The sequence below is a fragment of the Vidua macroura genome, chromosome 6, assembly GCF_024509145.1.
Source record: "Vidua macroura isolate BioBank_ID:100142 chromosome 6, ASM2450914v1, whole genome shotgun sequence".
NCBI classification, from domain to species: Eukaryota; Metazoa; Chordata; class Aves; order Passeriformes; family Viduidae; genus Vidua; species Vidua macroura.
This window is the reverse complement of record NC_071576.1, coordinates 7,993,002-8,009,493: the sequence shown is the minus strand read 5'-3', so window position 1 is coordinate 8,009,493 and position 16,492 is coordinate 7,993,002. Positions and strand designations below refer to the sequence as shown.

The window sequence follows — 16,492 nt, the reverse complement described above, 5'->3', positions numbered from 1 at the left end:
CACACTTGAACCTTAAATAACAGCCTTCCATCCTATTCAGGGAGAACACAAGGTGTTCATTGTTGATATTAGAAATGAAATTAAATAAAAAATTATATACAATATCAGAGTAGTAATTCCAGTAGATGTTTCTTTGCTAGTATCCAGCTTTAGTGGACAAAAAAAAAAAAAAAAAAACAAAAAAAAAAGACCAAAAAAAAAACCCCAAAAAATCAGAATCCACTGGTTTAGATAGAGGATCATAGGATTAAGTGTCAACACACATTTCCCCCAATCATTATGTTACAGGAAATAATCCAGCTACATCTTAAGATACTTTCATGACTTCACAGCTAATGAGCTTCAGTCCTTTCCACCACAGCTGGAGCTGGCAGTTTCTAGAGTTTCCAGAAATCCACCCAGTTAATCCAATAGCAAAGAACAGAAGAAAGCATTGATGAAATTAGGGAACAGAGGAAAAAAAGACTTTTAGATAAACGTGCAAGTACAGTACCAGGCAGACACTTGGGGACCATCTGAACATCACTCTATTAGATTTAAGCAGAAGCCTTCAGCCTTGCTACCACCTTTGAACTGTTTCAGACAAACTTGATATTAACCAAGTATCCACGTCCTACTCTTTTCCTAAAGCTTTGGAAGAAGTCCAAGATAAATTAAGCCCATTATACACACACTTTCTTGTTGCATTAATGAAAGTGTAGCTAGATTGTCTCTTTTGAAGTGTATGCAATAACGATGAAGATCCATTAACGGTCAGTGCAAGACTTGTTTTATGCTAATATTTAGAATTCAAAGATGAACTAGTAATTAATACTGCTCTTCCCCTCCCCTCTGCACTCCATGTGGCATGGATATTAGTGTCCTCTGGGCACTTGAAGCCATGCATCATTATAATTTCAACTTGAAGTCAAGAGGGAATTAAACTAACTATGTAATTACATACTTTAATTATTGTTCTAAACACAGAACACCTGCATGCACTCTCTTTTGTATTGGAAATATGCATACTAAGAAGGTAAGCAAATATATAAAAAACCAGATATGCCCCCAAGATCTATGTATGCAAAGACCTCAGGAATATAGAGTAGCATTTTAATCTTAACCCTTTTACATAATGTTAGCTGTTGATAGCACTGCAATCTTTCCCTTTGTTTTTGAAAAAGCAAATGCCCACAGTTCCAGCTAATGAGCTTTAGATTGCCTTTGGAAGAGGAGAGGCCCACACTCAACCACTGTTCCTAAGGGAGCAGAGATTGTGGCACTGTTTTTCTAAATCCTCTTCAATTCCCTCATCAGTCCTACCCAACTGAGTCACCTCTAGAGTTCCTTGGGCAGCCGCAGCTGAAAGGGGACACGAAGCAAAGACTCCACTGGCCCACAGCGATGGCAGCAGCTGATGGCTCAAACCCTCATGCAACTCTAAACAAAACCCATTCTTTTCGTCCCATGGCTTTGGTTCTGAGTACAGGTATCACCACAGGCCTTCTCAGCAATAAGAAACACAAATACTGTGTTTCTGTTTGTCTCTGTTTTATTGCTACATTGAGTCACACAACAGTTTCAATCAATTTGAACTTCACATTTCCACAAGAGACTTCTCAGAGTGTAGAACTGCTCATGGCTAGTAACAGAAGTGTCATTAATCCAAAAGAAAGGGATAACACACACCTAAGCTGTCCTTCATTTCAGCCCCCAGCAGCTCAGTTTTCAACTTCTGCACATGCTAAAGAGGCTGTCAGGGAAGCAAACAGAAATAAAACACCTTACTTTAGTTCTCTGTAAATTTACAGGAGTAAGTTGAGCAGAAAAATAAGAATCACCACTCTAAGAGTGGGTGCAAGTTCTTTCATGTAGATCAACACACACAAGGAAATTGAATAAAGGATTAAACAGGGATTATGCACACAGTTAAATAGACATGGGAGAGCCAAAGTTTAGCTGTGAAAAAACTAAGTTTATAAACACATCCCTGAAAAAAATGCCTTGATCATATCCCAGCAGCAGGACCGACTCTCTTTGTGGCTACAGTAAATCTTTATCACATTTGCAGCACCAACCACTACACTGGATTTAATTACTATTAAAAATTAATTGCTTACAGCAGCAAAGGAACACAGCATAAAATAGCATGTGTAGCCCACTATTCCAAGCTATTTGAATATACAACAACCAAGACATGATCAATCCCAACAAAGCAGCATCAGAACACCAATATCCAATCATCTCTTTCAGATTCATGTAAACTGGAGGGGATCTGATACAGCTTTATGTTATTACAAATCAGACAAAAACTGCAAATGGACACACCTTTGGAAGGAAAATTTTGTAACAACAGTAGCAAAGTACATGAAGCAGCCTTTGAAAGTAAGCATATGCCCTGCAATTTTACTCTAAGCATGTAAATTCATAATGCTTCTCTATTTTTCCCCTTCTCCTCCCACTGCCATGGATCTAGAAGCTATGAAAGGGAGATTATGTCAGCAAGTCTTCAAATTTATTTCATTGCTGACCCCTAGTTACTACTCTGGTGGGTTACAGTGTTAGAGCTTTCCTCATAAGCATGAGTATCAATGGAGAACACAACAAAGCCATGGAAAGTAGGCCAACATTAAAAAAAGCCACAGTAATTTTGTAAGTCCAAAGCTGGAGCCATAAATCAAAAATATGTCCCAGTGACTACTTTACAGTTTCAGCACTTCATTTGCCACTGACTCCCTGCTGTTCCAACTTTCTCCAGATTCCTTGGCAAGCTGAAGGTTCACAGAGTACCAAATCTTTAAAATCCATCCTAATGGCTTAGGGACAAACAAATTATCACTGATAGCAAGCTGCCACAAGCCAAGACTATCTTCTATCTTTCCTGTCAGTCAAAGCTTATTTTGTTTACCTTACATTTGCAGTGATCTGGGAGTAGATATGAGCACCTTGAGAAGCTCTGGTGATATGCAACAGCTTGTACTTCTGCCTGAGCCCTGTGACAATTAACATTCTGACAGCCCTCAGTCCAAGTCCAGGACACAGAGTGTTAGATAAAGGGAATCTGCATTTTGGAAATTAACCTCTGAAGAATTGCCACCAGCTGGGTTTGGCCAACCACTTTACCTTCACCTCTTCCAGAACAAGAGTTATGTGGTTTAAAGCTTGGTAGTCTCCCCACAGCCCTGAAGTTATCACAACTGAACAGCAAACATCAGAAGGCACTGCAGGAGCACCAAATATCTGACAGCCAACACCTTACACGTCTGTGCAAGTCCAAACACTTCATTTTCCCTACTTCCTTCCCTTCCTCACTTTCTGATAGGAGAAAGCACCAATACATGTGGCTGAATCATGGAAAAACACTGTTCTACAAAGGTAACAGCCAAACACAACACTAAAATATTCTGGGCCTATATATAAACATACGATTTAAACAACAGTTTATAACCACCCAGAGGTGCTATCAGGTCATTGTGGTGTGCAAAAACCAGTCACTACTGAGGGGCAACACGTGGATATACCTGCCCTTAACAGTCTAAGTAAGCATGGTCTGACTTTTAGACTTTGCTGATTACATGTAGCCAGTGACAGTAGAAATTCCATGTTGTGATACAAGGAAAATCATGTCATTGCCATCATGTCAGAACTATCAAAATCACCATCATTAAAAAGAAAAAAAAGAAAAAAAAAAAAAGTAACAGTAACTAAAACTATTAAGCAGTAGCACAGGTTACCAGACAAGTGCTGTTAAAATTGTCCTCAGTCAGTAGGAAGAGCACTAAATAGTACCAAAAATTGCACACCCTAAAAAACTTCTACTTCAGAAGATTAACTGAAGATCAATAATTAAGCTATTTAAATATTTCTCAACTTACTGCTTAAAGCATATGTCAATCAAGTCTTCCAAGTATGAACAAGTTCCCTAATTAGATCTTATGCTCTCCAGCTGGAATCCAGGACCTATTACACTAAAAGTGTAGATTCTGTCTTTACAAAGTAGACTGTTGAACTTTGCAATGCTATAAACAGAATCATACATATTCAGGAAAAAGCAAGAAAAAAGGAAATAACCCTATTTGATGCTTTAGTTAACTCTTAGCTCACACAACAATTCTCTCCAAGTTCTCTCATGTGAAGGGGTAAGTATCTTTTTCTACCTACCACAGGATACTGCATCATTATTAAGATTCACTAAGAGTCTGAAAATGTAAAATTTATCCAGTTTGAATGTTATATGCTTAAAATAACTTAAGATGGTATGTTCACAGTACTAGAAAGTACTGGAAAGACTAGAGACACAGTGGACTATGTGGAACTAGAAGAGGCACTGCAACAATAATTTAAATGTTATAATAATCAAATTGTGATATACTAAACAAAGCCCACCAGAACACATCCTGCTGGGAGCAAGATAAATATAATAAGGACTTTCAAGCCCAAAGCAGGATGTAAACAGATTGCAGTTTGTGTACTAATACTCCAGCCTTATCTCAGATTTAAAAAAATAAACCCAACCAAAAAAACTTCATAGAATGAGCACCTGTGCATCTGTCCTAGAGGCATATAATTGGTTACTCAAGGACTATTAGGCTGTTTCTTAGCAACCTCTGCAAGCGCTAATCAAGTAAGACTAAGATTGTCATTTAGCCTTGAAATGCCTTGTCCCTTCCATCTAATGCAGCTTTCTATTGAGGAGCAAACAGTCATTGCAACCACAGATAAAATCCAGGCTTACTACATGATTCAGCTCAGAGTTCTTGTAATCAGAAGATGCTCATGTTAAATATGCTTTTCAAACTTTTTTCAGCAACTGAAACAGTAATAATAAAATGCATATTTAATTTTTCTCCTTTATATACAAATTAAAGGCTAGCTACAACTATGAAGAAAACCCTTGGGAATGGTTTAACAAATGAGCAGAAGGTATAGCTCAACTCTTAAACAACATTTTATAACTGTAAATAATTCCCCAAATTGCAAGAAAAATTGTTTATAGCAAAAGCAGTGGTAGAGACATTTCAGGTAAATAGCAAGCATTTCTCTCAGAACTGAATGGTATTTCAATCTTTGGTGATGCTGAAATGTGTCTACTACATTGCACACATTGGACTTCTAAAATTAACTATCTTTGAGCAGAGTCTGGCCATCAGAACAGACAAAAGAAAAAAAGCAAAAGCACTGGAGTAATCAAAAAAATCAACTCATCTGTTCAGTCCTAGTCTAGCATCGCTGCTTGTCTGCAGTATCAATGGGCACTGCTGAAGACAGCACTCAATCATTTATATAGAGTATTTTTTCCTGTTCAGTAAGCAAAGGCACCAAAAGACTGGTTACATCAGGGATGGCCACCCCTCCCTGACTCGAGGTGATCTACACCAGAGCCATCACACCGCTCTCCTCAGCTCTGTCCCTCCCTACAGATTCCTCCCCAGAGGGACACACAGAGGGGAGGGAAGGAGCAGCTCTCAGGGGGCCCCACCACCCCACAGGAGGCAGAAGGTGAGTGGTGTCTAACATGAACAGGCAGAGATGCTCTCACCTACCTACACTGGTTCATGCCCAGCCCTGAGAGCAGGGGCAGGCTACACCTCCACCTCCTGCTCCTGTGAGAGCTGAACAGCTCCAAAGCACTGAATGGATACAGCACACGACTGCCAGCAGTCATCCCTGACCGGGGATTGACCCGTTTTAGACACCCACTAACCAAAGCCAGAGCAGATTTCTAGCAAAAAGCCCATCAGAGGTTTATCACAGTGCAGGAGAGGGAGGGAATGGTGGAATTACTGCCAAGGAACAGCAGCAACTCTCCTTCAGGTAAGCAACTGGATAAGCATCAAGGAGTCAGAAGCATTGCCAGTATACCCTTACTCCTCCTTGAAGCAGCCTCTCTCCTTCCCAACTGATGCTCCCAAGCTCTTTCCAGATCAGAGAATTACTGCAGCTAGAACTGGAGAGGAACAAGGGAAAGCAAATGGGTGTGCTGGCAGAAAAGGCAGGGTCACTTTCTGATGATGTCTCCTCTTCAGGTTGAGCAGCTCTGAAACAGAGCAGGCAACACAAGCAGGATCCACACAGAGTTGACAAAACACTGGCCCTGTTTTCAGAAGAGCAGGGAGGGAAGCTTTCTGGCACACAGTAACCTAAAGCTCCTGCAGATGACTAAGTATACAATGTGATCATAGCTGCTTTATGGGCTTAGGGTAGTTTTTAAAGTACACTCATAGCATGTATTTCAGAGCCAACACAAAGCAACACCTAGAGGAAAAACAAGCAAAGGAGTCAGACTACACAAAAAAAGATGAATTCCACTCATCTCACCTACATGAAGTGACTCGACAGCATTGCTCAACAGAGCAGCCACTGGCCCACAGGGGACAAAAGTAATTTTCAAAGTTAAGAAACAAAATCATGATTTACCTTGCATATCTGTCTCAAATCTCCTTTCATACAAGAAAAGCTTTCTGACAAAAAAACATATTAACAAATATACTAAAAATTAATGAGACTATTTCTGGCATTTTCTAAATCCAGAAAATGTAGTAGTTCCACATTATTAATTGTTTGACAAAAGCTTAATTTTTTGCAGCTTTTGTACTGAAAAACAGTGAACCTGCAATAGTTCCCAAAGCAAGCTGCATTTGCACAAGAAATACAAGCAGTAGCCTCAAACACAGCAGGCAGCTTCTGCCACACAAAGCTCCTCAACATCTACACTCACACTTGAGCCTCACAGGATCACTCAAGCCACCTAAAATACAGTGGGGACACAGTCTAATTAGGCCAAATATCACAAGTCTGATACAACACAAACCAATTACAATTTCACCCCAACTACATTCAAGATAAACCTGATTGTTTAAAGATTAAAGCTACAAGTGGTCATGTCTTCAGCACACTTTTCCTATGCAGACGTTTTTTAATTGGGAAAACAGCATTTGGAACATCTTTAAACAGCCCAGAGACAGTGCTACAAAGCCTCTACTGCACTGCAGTGAATCAAACATGCTCTGCTTCTACCTCACATCCTCTCGTGTAAGAGTAATCCTAACTACTTTAATACCTATTCCATTTTCAGTCAAAGACTTAATGCCCACACCAGCTGTGTGGCTAGGAGTGTAGCATTTCACAGATAGGCTGGCTGGAGCACCTTCTGGAATAAAGATTAGAAAGCTGACAAGAGGTGTACAAGCACATTGTCAGTGGCTGGGAGGTGAGGGACTTCGTCTGCAAGTTTTGACTTCAGCCTCAGTGTTTCCAATAAATAAGCACATGTTTATTTAAGGAAACTTTCAAGGAGTATAAATAGAAGTGTTCTTTACTATCTGACCATCTCTGTGACATTCAAAAAATCCCTAGAACTTCAAGGTATAAAGTTTAAATAGTTAGCAGAATGCTGTCCTTTGAGGCATATTTATTTCAAAGACATAAGAAATTCTAGATTTAGTGACATGAATGCATGAAAGATTAAGAGTGCAAAGAGCACTTCTGCTTAAAATTAGAAGACAGATTTCCTATAGTTACATGAAACTTAAGTCTTTAGACTTTCTATTCTGGGCAAGCTGCAAATAGTTGCTGGCACACACAGCATGCCAATAATAAATCTCTTTTTCAAAGAGTGGTTCTGAAGTGGTCACCATTAAGGCCTTGGTTCTTTTTTAGAGGTGACACCTGCAGCTGCTATTGAAATCAACTGGAGTTGTCACTTCCCAGCATTGCTGAAGTCACTCTCTAAAACATCATTCCGTTATCTTCTTTTACGAAAGAGCAAAACAAAGCCTGAAAACTACCTTTTGCATTTGTGTCACTTGAGAGCAAAGGGATATAATTTTTATAATAAACCATTTCCTCAACCTTTCATTTCTGATCAAAAAGGCTTCAAGGCAAATGCAGTACTGAGCTGGTAAAAGCATATAAATTCCATTATCTACCTCCCCAAAAGTGAGGAAACATGGATCCATGTCTTCTGATTCACAGTGTATTTGTTCATGATTTGCAACAAGCAGGGGAAGGCCTTATGAGCACAAGGACTGCAAGTGTTTTGGCAAAATATGAAATATTTTGGTGTGGCAGCTATGCAGGAGGCCCAAAGTCTGCTGACAAGGCCACCAGGCAGAGGTAGCAAGCATGCACTAAGTTTGGGGAGGGAAAGTTAAGTAGAGTCAGCAAAGCCTTCCACCAGGGGAAAAAAGGCTACTGGTAAATAAGACATTAAACATTTATGTAGATCATCAATATACAGCTATCAACTAGATTATTTTTTCCATGTTGATTTCCTGAGCTAACAAGGTGCAATGCATGTACATCACAGCCCATCACAACCAGGTAAATTTTACATTTTGGCATAAGGTCTTGCTCTCACTTCTTATTCCCTGCCCTCAGGTCTTGCTTGGAACTGTGCTTTTGAAAGCACTTTCCTTAAGAAGAAGTTTCAATGGAGAAAAGAACAACTAATTACAGGTAAAGCTTGCTGTGTGTCTCCCCTGATTGTAATCTTTTTCACAAGAAAAAACATACCTACTGTTCCTCTGGTACAGCCATGCACAAGCTCTTTTCCCAGTGCTAAATGGCCTAACTTTAACCTGCCTAATTTAAGCATATCTGTCCCCATGGGTTGTCATCCAAGATGACAGGATGCATGTTTACTCTATCAGGGAGCAGAGAGTAATCTAATCCAGGATATTTTCATTACAAAGCCTCGAGATCCTGATCAGAGAGCAGTGATGGCTGTGTTGAGACAGGAGGTAGACCAACTGTGGGTCTACCAGCCAAACAAAAATAGACAATAGCATTTCCTACAGCCAGGCTATCTAGTTCCCTAGAGGCACCAAGGATCCCAGATAATGAGCTTGAAGGCTAGAATCTGTCTTCCAGGGCCCTAACCACCTTCATCTCTCAAATTAAAAGCACTGGGAGAACTTGATGCAGAGTCCTCCAGTTAACCAGACAACATGCGAAAGTGCCAGGCAGAATGCTGTACCCATTAAGCAATAAAAGCTGCAAGGTCAAGTATTCCTGCTCAGGTTTTGGCAGGGAAGGGGATAGGTTGCTTTCTAAGAAATTTAACATTTACTGCTGCAGCCAAGCTATCCTCTCAATAGCTTTACATATTTGATGGCTCACACTCCTGTGTATGTTTTAGATCAAGACTGAACCCCTCCAGGTATTTGGATGAGATCCACACATGGACTGCATGCATATGAAACTCACACACAGCCTGGACATTAAAATTATTGACATTTTTTATCTACCTGAGAGTTAACATTACTTCAGAAGGTTACAGAGAGGTGCTAGAATCACCCTCTAAATAGCAAAAAAAACACTAAGATAGTGCCTAAAAAAAAAAAAAAATCAATTAGTTGCCTAATCATAGCAACTATTATTGAAGCAATTTGCAAGGGCTGCCTGAACCTCTACCACCTATTCTTCAGATTGGCTACAGAGTCCTAGCTAAGCACTAAGGAAAAGGAGAGGTGAAAATGCTTATTTCTGCTTAACTCCAAGACCCTGAACACTGAAGTTCACCTGGGGAGTTCAGAGTACCCAGTACCCATGGGTGTCCTGTCAGTCACAGCAGGATCTCAAAAACAGAGGGGCTGAGAGGAGCCAATGATGCATACTGTAATACATGATTTCAGCATCCACAACTAGTCAGAACAATTCCTCTATATGACTAATTAACTGAAGTAATGGATGCCATACCAACATTTACGGTACAGGAAAAACTCTGAATTCCCTGAGGGAAAGAACAGGGTGGAGGGAAAAACCACACACAACTCCATTTCATGCCATCTTGCAAAGGAGTACAAGAAATGGTTCCACCTAACCCATCCCACGGAACAACAAACTTTAAAACACCATTTTCAGAAGCAACCTTCAATTAACCCCAAATCTAAGAGTCTGCCAATGGCTACTGATAAATTTTAATGTGCCAGGTATTTGTGAAGCTTCAGTGTCTGAACAAACAGCTCTGTGCTAGGGAAAAAAAAAAAAAAACTCAAGACTAACAAGCCTAAACTATAACTGATCAGAATCAACTTCAAAGCTACTTGAATTCTTCTCTCTTCTTTGTTTTGTTTTAAAGTTGCACATAAATTTTAATTGCATCATTTGTTTGTTAACAATCTCAAACAAACATTAAGCTTCAAGTTTTACAGCAGGAGGCAAAGAAAAAAATGTGAGGTAGGTGGGTGAAGAAGACAGCTGTATTGTTCTAGCTGTTCCTCAGCCTCTCCCACTGCCAGATTTCTGTGGATGATGTATCCCAAGGTAGCAATTTTAAAAACTTTCTGGCAGTATCCCAAGCTCCCTCTTGCAAATCAGAGATCAGACTAATGATATATAAAAAAAGGGACAGGAAATAGGAATAAGCTAGATAACTGACACTGTTTCAAACACTGGAAGTCACTGAACTCTGGTACTGCAGCTTTACAGAAGAGACAGCTGTCCAAACTGAAAAATTTTACCTCATAAAATTAAAAAGGAAAATCAGTAAAACAAAACAAGTCACTTTTCAAGAATTTGCTTTACAGCTACTGCTAGCTTGGGACACTGTAGTATCACATAGACTTCAAGAAGCTCCCACCTACCCCGAGCAATTTATACATTACTGCATTAGGGCCTAAGTGAGGGAGTTACCATTCAGGTGAGGTTCACCAAGAACTCTGCATGATACTCATGCTGGTTTTCGTTAGCACGGAGCTTAAAAAATTCAAGCTAGAACTACTGAAATAAATCCTTTGCTTACTACCAACACCAAAGCAAATTTGTTTCATCACTGAAGGACACATTTCCAATGCTCTTTACTCTTGCTCCTTCCCATCATATAAAGGAAACAGTAACTTCATTACTGTTGTACAGCAAAAATAAAAGTCATAGGAAAAGACTATGCCCACAATGTTGTTTCTCATTTAGAAACTTGAATAGAGAAAGAATATTATTTGAGAATAATTTTGAAATTACCCCAGGGAGTTGAAACATAACCCAGGAATTCAATCTACTTCAAAAACCCCTTGTGATAAACTGGCACTACAATTAAGCCTCTCCTTGCAAAGTCTACACAGCTCTGACAAAGATGCTGTGTTCCCCATCAACAAACTGAACAGAGTTCAAGATCTAACTACAACATACAGGAGGGACTTCGTTCCATAGGTGTAGCCACAGGCTGCTGTAAGTAAAACTACTCCACAACTTATTTTTAGCACCCAGGGTGGGCTGGGAGAGTATTCAGCAAACCATCCAAAAATGAGCTAACCACCCACTAGACTGCAGTGGCACTGTTTAAATAAATTACAGCCCTCTTTGCAACAGCTGCAGGGAAAAAATGGTGGAAAAAAATAAATACACTGAGTATTTCAATTCCCTCAAAATGCTGCAGCCAAAGGTATAAGAAACAGCAGCAGACAGGGCAGTGTGGGCTGGAGACTCTGCATTAATTCACCTGCAAGAGGCAGGTCAAACAGGCCTTACTTAGGACTGGGTGAGCACAGAACAATATCCGGCAGCTGCAAGGTAAGAATGTGCTTATTCCAACAGAGAAAAATTCAAAGAAGGCTGGGCTTAGGGACCTGCAGTGCAAGGATTACCAAACTCTCCTTGTGTTTCAAGTAGCAATACTAGAAACTGGCAAAATAAAAGCATGAGTTAAATTACCTTTACTTCCTCATGCAGATAACATACAAAGTTTGAGGTGCTAACGTTACTGAAATCTCCTACTGAAGAGTTTACGATTTCATCAAGTCTGTATTAAACTGCCAATAAAGAGGAGCAAGAATCTGAATTTTCTCTTTGATCTTATAACTTAAGAACACAGTTCTAAATACCCTGGCTTTATGGTATCGACTATACCCATTAACAGGAACATTTCCAAGTTCAAGAGGGCACAGGACCAACAAAGGCCATTAAAACACCCCAACCTGGCAACCAGAACTTAAGTGCCTCTACATGGAAAAACTTATCAGTTGTACCTTTTTTATTTTTAAACATTTAACTGCAGCAAACTCAGTCAGTCCTAAATTTGCAAGGCATGAGCATCAGAGCATGGAGGGTCCCTGGTAGCACAGAAAGTGAAATGATTTATGTAGACTGGCTTCCTTTAGCGTGAAATGCAAATGAAGCATTTTTGTCCCTAACCATTCCTAGCAGGCATTCTCCAAGTAACTGAGAACCCATGAGCTACGGTCTGAGAGGTCAGCAGGGGCCATTTCATCTGTTAGTCACCAGGTGCCAAATGCAATCCGCAGGTACCGAGGCTTCCGATACGCATCTCCCCACCGAGCTGGGGCACTGCACCATCCCCATTCCTCAGCACCTCGCAACTTGCCAGCTTCCACCCCGTGGCCCACTTGGAAGGGCTGAGGGCAACAGCTGTGAAACTCCCTGCAGGATCCTACCTGCCTGCAGCCGGGCAGGGAGCCCAGCCTTCCCTCCCTCCCTGCCGCCGCTCCCCAGCGCCGGGCACTCTCCGCACCCAGCAGCTCCAAAAGCAGAGGGATGCAGCCGGGCTCCAAGGACAAGGACGAGCACTGGCCTGCAGCCCCCGCTGATGCCCCATCCCTGGGAGCGTTCAAAGCCAGGCTTGCATGGGGGGCTTTCAGCAACCCGGGCTAGCGGAACCCGTCCCTGCGCACGGCAGCGGGGTTGGAACGAGACGGTCTCCAAGGTCCCTTCCAGCCCGCACCGCTCTGCGTGCGGCGCGCAAGGTGGCGGGGACTGAGGCAACAGCGCGCTGCGGGGGCGAAACGCTGAAAGCCCGAGCCGCGGAGCGGAAGGCCGGGCACGGCGGGGGCGGCCGCGGGGTCCCACACAGGCGGACGCAGCAGGCACGCAGGCGGCGTGCGGGGCTCGGTGGCGGCGGGCCCGTGGGGCTCGGTGGCGGCGGGCGCAGCGCGGGCGGTGCCGGGGCCGCGGGCCCGGCCCAGGTGCGGGGGCCCCGCCCCGCGCAGGTGCTGGGACCCCCCCCCCCCCGGCGCGCGCCCCGCCCCCGCCCCGGCACGCGCCCCGGCCCGCGCGCTGCGCCCGCCGCCAGCGCCCCCTGCCGGGGCAGCGCCGCGCCGAGCCCCGCCGGACCGCGGCCGCGCCGTCGGGCTCCGCTGCGCGGGCGGGGACCGGGGGAAGGGTGGGGGGGGGGGGGGGGGCGTCTCCTCGTTTTTGCGATTTTCCTGCCTTCAGCCTCTCGCAGCCCCGCCACCACCGGCCGCGGCTCCTCCCGCAGCCAGCCCGGAGCTCCCGCAGCACCCACCGCCCGCGGTAGCCCCCGCCGCGCAGCCGCCCCCGCTCCCCGCGCCGCCGGCCGTGCCCCGCAGCCCCGGGAAGCGGCGGCCGCGCCCAAGGCAGCGCCCCGGCAGCTGGCCCCGCTCAATAACGGGGGAGCGGGAGCGGCACCGACGGGAGCGGACGCGGGGGGAACGCCACATAAAAAAAGGCTGATAAGGAGAGCGCGATTAAAAACCTACCGGCCACGCGAACTGGAAGGGAATAACAATCCTGCCCGTCTCGGGAGTTCTGCCTTGGTGGGAGTATTTGTTGCTGTTTAAATAGAAAATATTTCCACCGAGAACGGGGGTAGATCCGAATCCGTAGTTGCAGGGTCCGACCGGGGTGATCTTGGCCTGATATTCCTTGAGGCAGACTTTCACGTAAGTGTCGCACTCGTCCCGGGAGCAGTCCAGGTTCTCGGGGCTTTTCATGCCATCGCAGCATTCCCCATTGAACAACTCGCCGTTTACATTCCGCACCGAGTTAAGCTGCAGCTCGAAATAGCCCGTGGACCGGGACACCTAAAAATAAAAACCGAAGGGGAGACAACCTCGTTACTACCGCGGCCGGGGGCAGCACCAGCAGCGCGGTGCTGCGGGTCCCCGTCTCCCCAAGACAACTTTGAGCGGCTGCAGGTTTAACCCCGCCGCGGCAATATCCATATGCGTACACATATATATACACACGTACATAGCACTATAGGCAAAAATATAAATAAGAAAATAGCAAGGTGCAAAGGGAGCAGGGAGAAGGCAGCCGCGGCGCCCCGCGGCCGGAGCGCAGCCCCCCGCGCCCCGTCCCTACCTGCACGCAGGAGGCGAGGAGCAGCGCCAGGCCGAGCGCGGCGGCGCGGGGGACCCGGCTCGGCCAGCCGGCGCCCCGCATGCCTCCTGCTCCCGCTGCTGCTCCGCGCCGCCGCCTCAGAGGAGCCCGCCGAGCCCACCGGCCACGGACCGGCGGCCGCTCGCGGCATGGGCGGTGGGGGAGCCGCCCGCAGCGCGCCGGGGGGCGCAGGGCATGGGCTGCCGGCGGGGCCGCCCGGAGCGCTCCGCCGCCGCTCCCCTCCCGCGGGCTCCGCTCGCCCTCTGTGCGCCTCGGCTCCGCGGACACCCAACAAGTAGGTGCCGGAGTGACAGCTTCATTACCCATTCGCCGCCGCGGCCGCTGCCTTCATATTAATGAGGGGGACGGCCCGGCCCCGCGGCCGGCGGGTGGGGCCAGCGCCGCTCCCGCCGCGGCTCTTAAAGGGCGGCGGGCGGCTCTCGCTCCGCCCTGCACTGACCGCAGCGGGGTCCGCCAGGTGCTGGAGGGGGATGAGAGATGCGGGGCACCCGTGGGTGTCGGTGGGTGTGGGCTGGACACCCAGCCTACGGTATTGGAGGAATAGCTATGGGATGTGTGCCGCCGTGGAGGAGGAGGGCGTGGGGTGGGTGCACCTCTGCTTGTGAGGGAGCAGGCGATGTGTGCGCCCAGGCTCGTGTGGAGCTGCCCAGGGAGTGTGCAGATAGGCACGGAAGGGCACACGCAGCCAGTGAATGCTTGGGGTGGGAGTACCTCAATAATACAGGAATTGGCACTCCTGTGCAGGAGTGTTTGGGGAGGAATCGCCTACAGCTGTGCGGGAGTGCTCAGGGTGGGATCACCGACAGCTCTAAAGGAGTGCTCAAGCAGAGATCACCTACAGCTGTGGAGGAGTGCTCAGAGGGGATCACCTACAGCTGTGGAGGAGTGCTTAGGGAGATCACCTACAGCTGTGGAGGAGTGCTCAGAGGGGATCACCTACAGCTGTGGAGGAGTGCTCAGGGGGGATCACCTACAGCTGTGGAGGAGTGCTCAGGGGGGATCACCTACAGCTGTGGAGGAACAATGTACGCTCAGTCAGGGATGACGGCAATGGCTGGCTGTGCCTCCAGTCATGTATAGGTGCATGGTATGTGCAGATATAGCCATGGAGGAGGACAGAGTATGGGATCATCTGTGCTAGTGAAAGAACATGCATGGTGTGTGTAGCCACAGCTGTGGAGGAGTGTGTGGGGTGGATACACCCGTAGTTCCAGAGGAACACTGAGGCTGGGGACACCCACGGCCCCAGAGAGTGTGGGGTGCACGCACCCACAGCTGTGTAGGACCACACATGGCTGTGGTGTAGTGCGTGGGGTGTGCGCACCCACCCTCGCGGGGAGGCACAAAGGGTGTGTGAACCCACAGCCCCGTAGGAGCTCACACAGGAGGGCTTGTAGAGTGACATGTGCGGCACACGGAACAGATGGCCAAGTGGTGGATCATGTCCTCCTCCAGTGGTGGCTCAAGCAAATATGAGGGTAACTGCACGGAGATTTCTCCTTTAGTTTAAGCACTCTGTGATTTTGATCTCCGCTGACAGCTATGAAAGCTATATATACAGACAACTGCATGCTATGGATACAGTATCAAAGCCTAGATCTGCATTTAGGACCTAAGTTTTCCTACTGTTTCTCTCCCTCCCCCCTCTCCCCGTTTAACTCTTTCTTACTGATCATCCACTGGAGTGGACAATTGGAGAACAAACAGCTCGGAAATCAAAGGGCTGTCAAGTTCCCCTGTGCAGAAAAGCTTTCAGAGAGCCTCCCCCTGCCTTTTCAGCGCCCCGCTGCCCCCGTCCCTCCAGCAGCCAGCCGGCACGCTGCTCCTCTGCTATTCATGGCCAGCGTGCAGCTGCAGCTACTCTCCTAGGCTGACACAGCAGCAGCTGCTATGTGTATGCCAGCTGGCTAGCCGCTCTCCAAAATCCTCTTGTCCGCCCTGCTCCCCTTGCTTTCCTGCTTCCCCACCTACAGACCTGCTTCTCCTTCCCCACTACGTCTCCCACTTGCCACAATCTGCTCCAGTTTCCTATCTTCCCCACTGTCCCGAGCCTACCCCTCTGCTGTCCTGGTTCACCTTACTTGCTCTCTAGGAAGCATCCCTTACTTTCCCTCTCATCCCTCTGGAGCTCAAACAGGAGCTCTCTGAAGTGGAGAGGTGAATATTGCTTTTAATTATTTTATGTGTCCTCTCTTTGAAACTGTGCCTCCCAAGATAGCTGCATTCAAGCATTTTTTTGGTTAAGATAACCTCTGGGATAACCACCCTTAGAAGGCGGCAGGGGGAAAGTGGGGAGAGCAGAGGGAAGGTTGTTATGCAGGGTTGAAGTCTCATATTAAAGTTGCTACATTTTGTTAATCAGAAACTCCACCAAGCCCATGCTCTTTGCCCGGCTGAGCTTCTTGCTGGCTTCTAA

At 46.1% G+C, this 16,492-nt stretch overlaps 1 protein-coding gene across 2 annotated transcripts in view; it reads right to left on the bottom strand.

The window, feature by feature from the left end:
• Positions 1–14,382, bottom strand: part of JAG2 (jagged canonical Notch ligand 2) — a 69,025-nt gene extending 54,643 nt beyond the window's left edge. Inside the window, exons 1-2 of one of the 2 annotated variants that reach the window (XM_053981241.1) lie at positions 14,038–14,382; positions 13,431–13,754 (exon numbers count right to left, since the gene is read on the bottom strand). In XM_053981241.1, coding sequence (XP_053837216.1) covers positions 13,431–13,754; positions 14,038–14,382 — 669 coding nt within the window. The remainder of the gene's footprint in view (positions 1–13,430; positions 13,755–14,037) is intronic. The other variant, XM_053981242.1, reaches the window with a different exon arrangement.
• Positions 14,383–16,492: the final 2,110 nt, after the last annotated feature.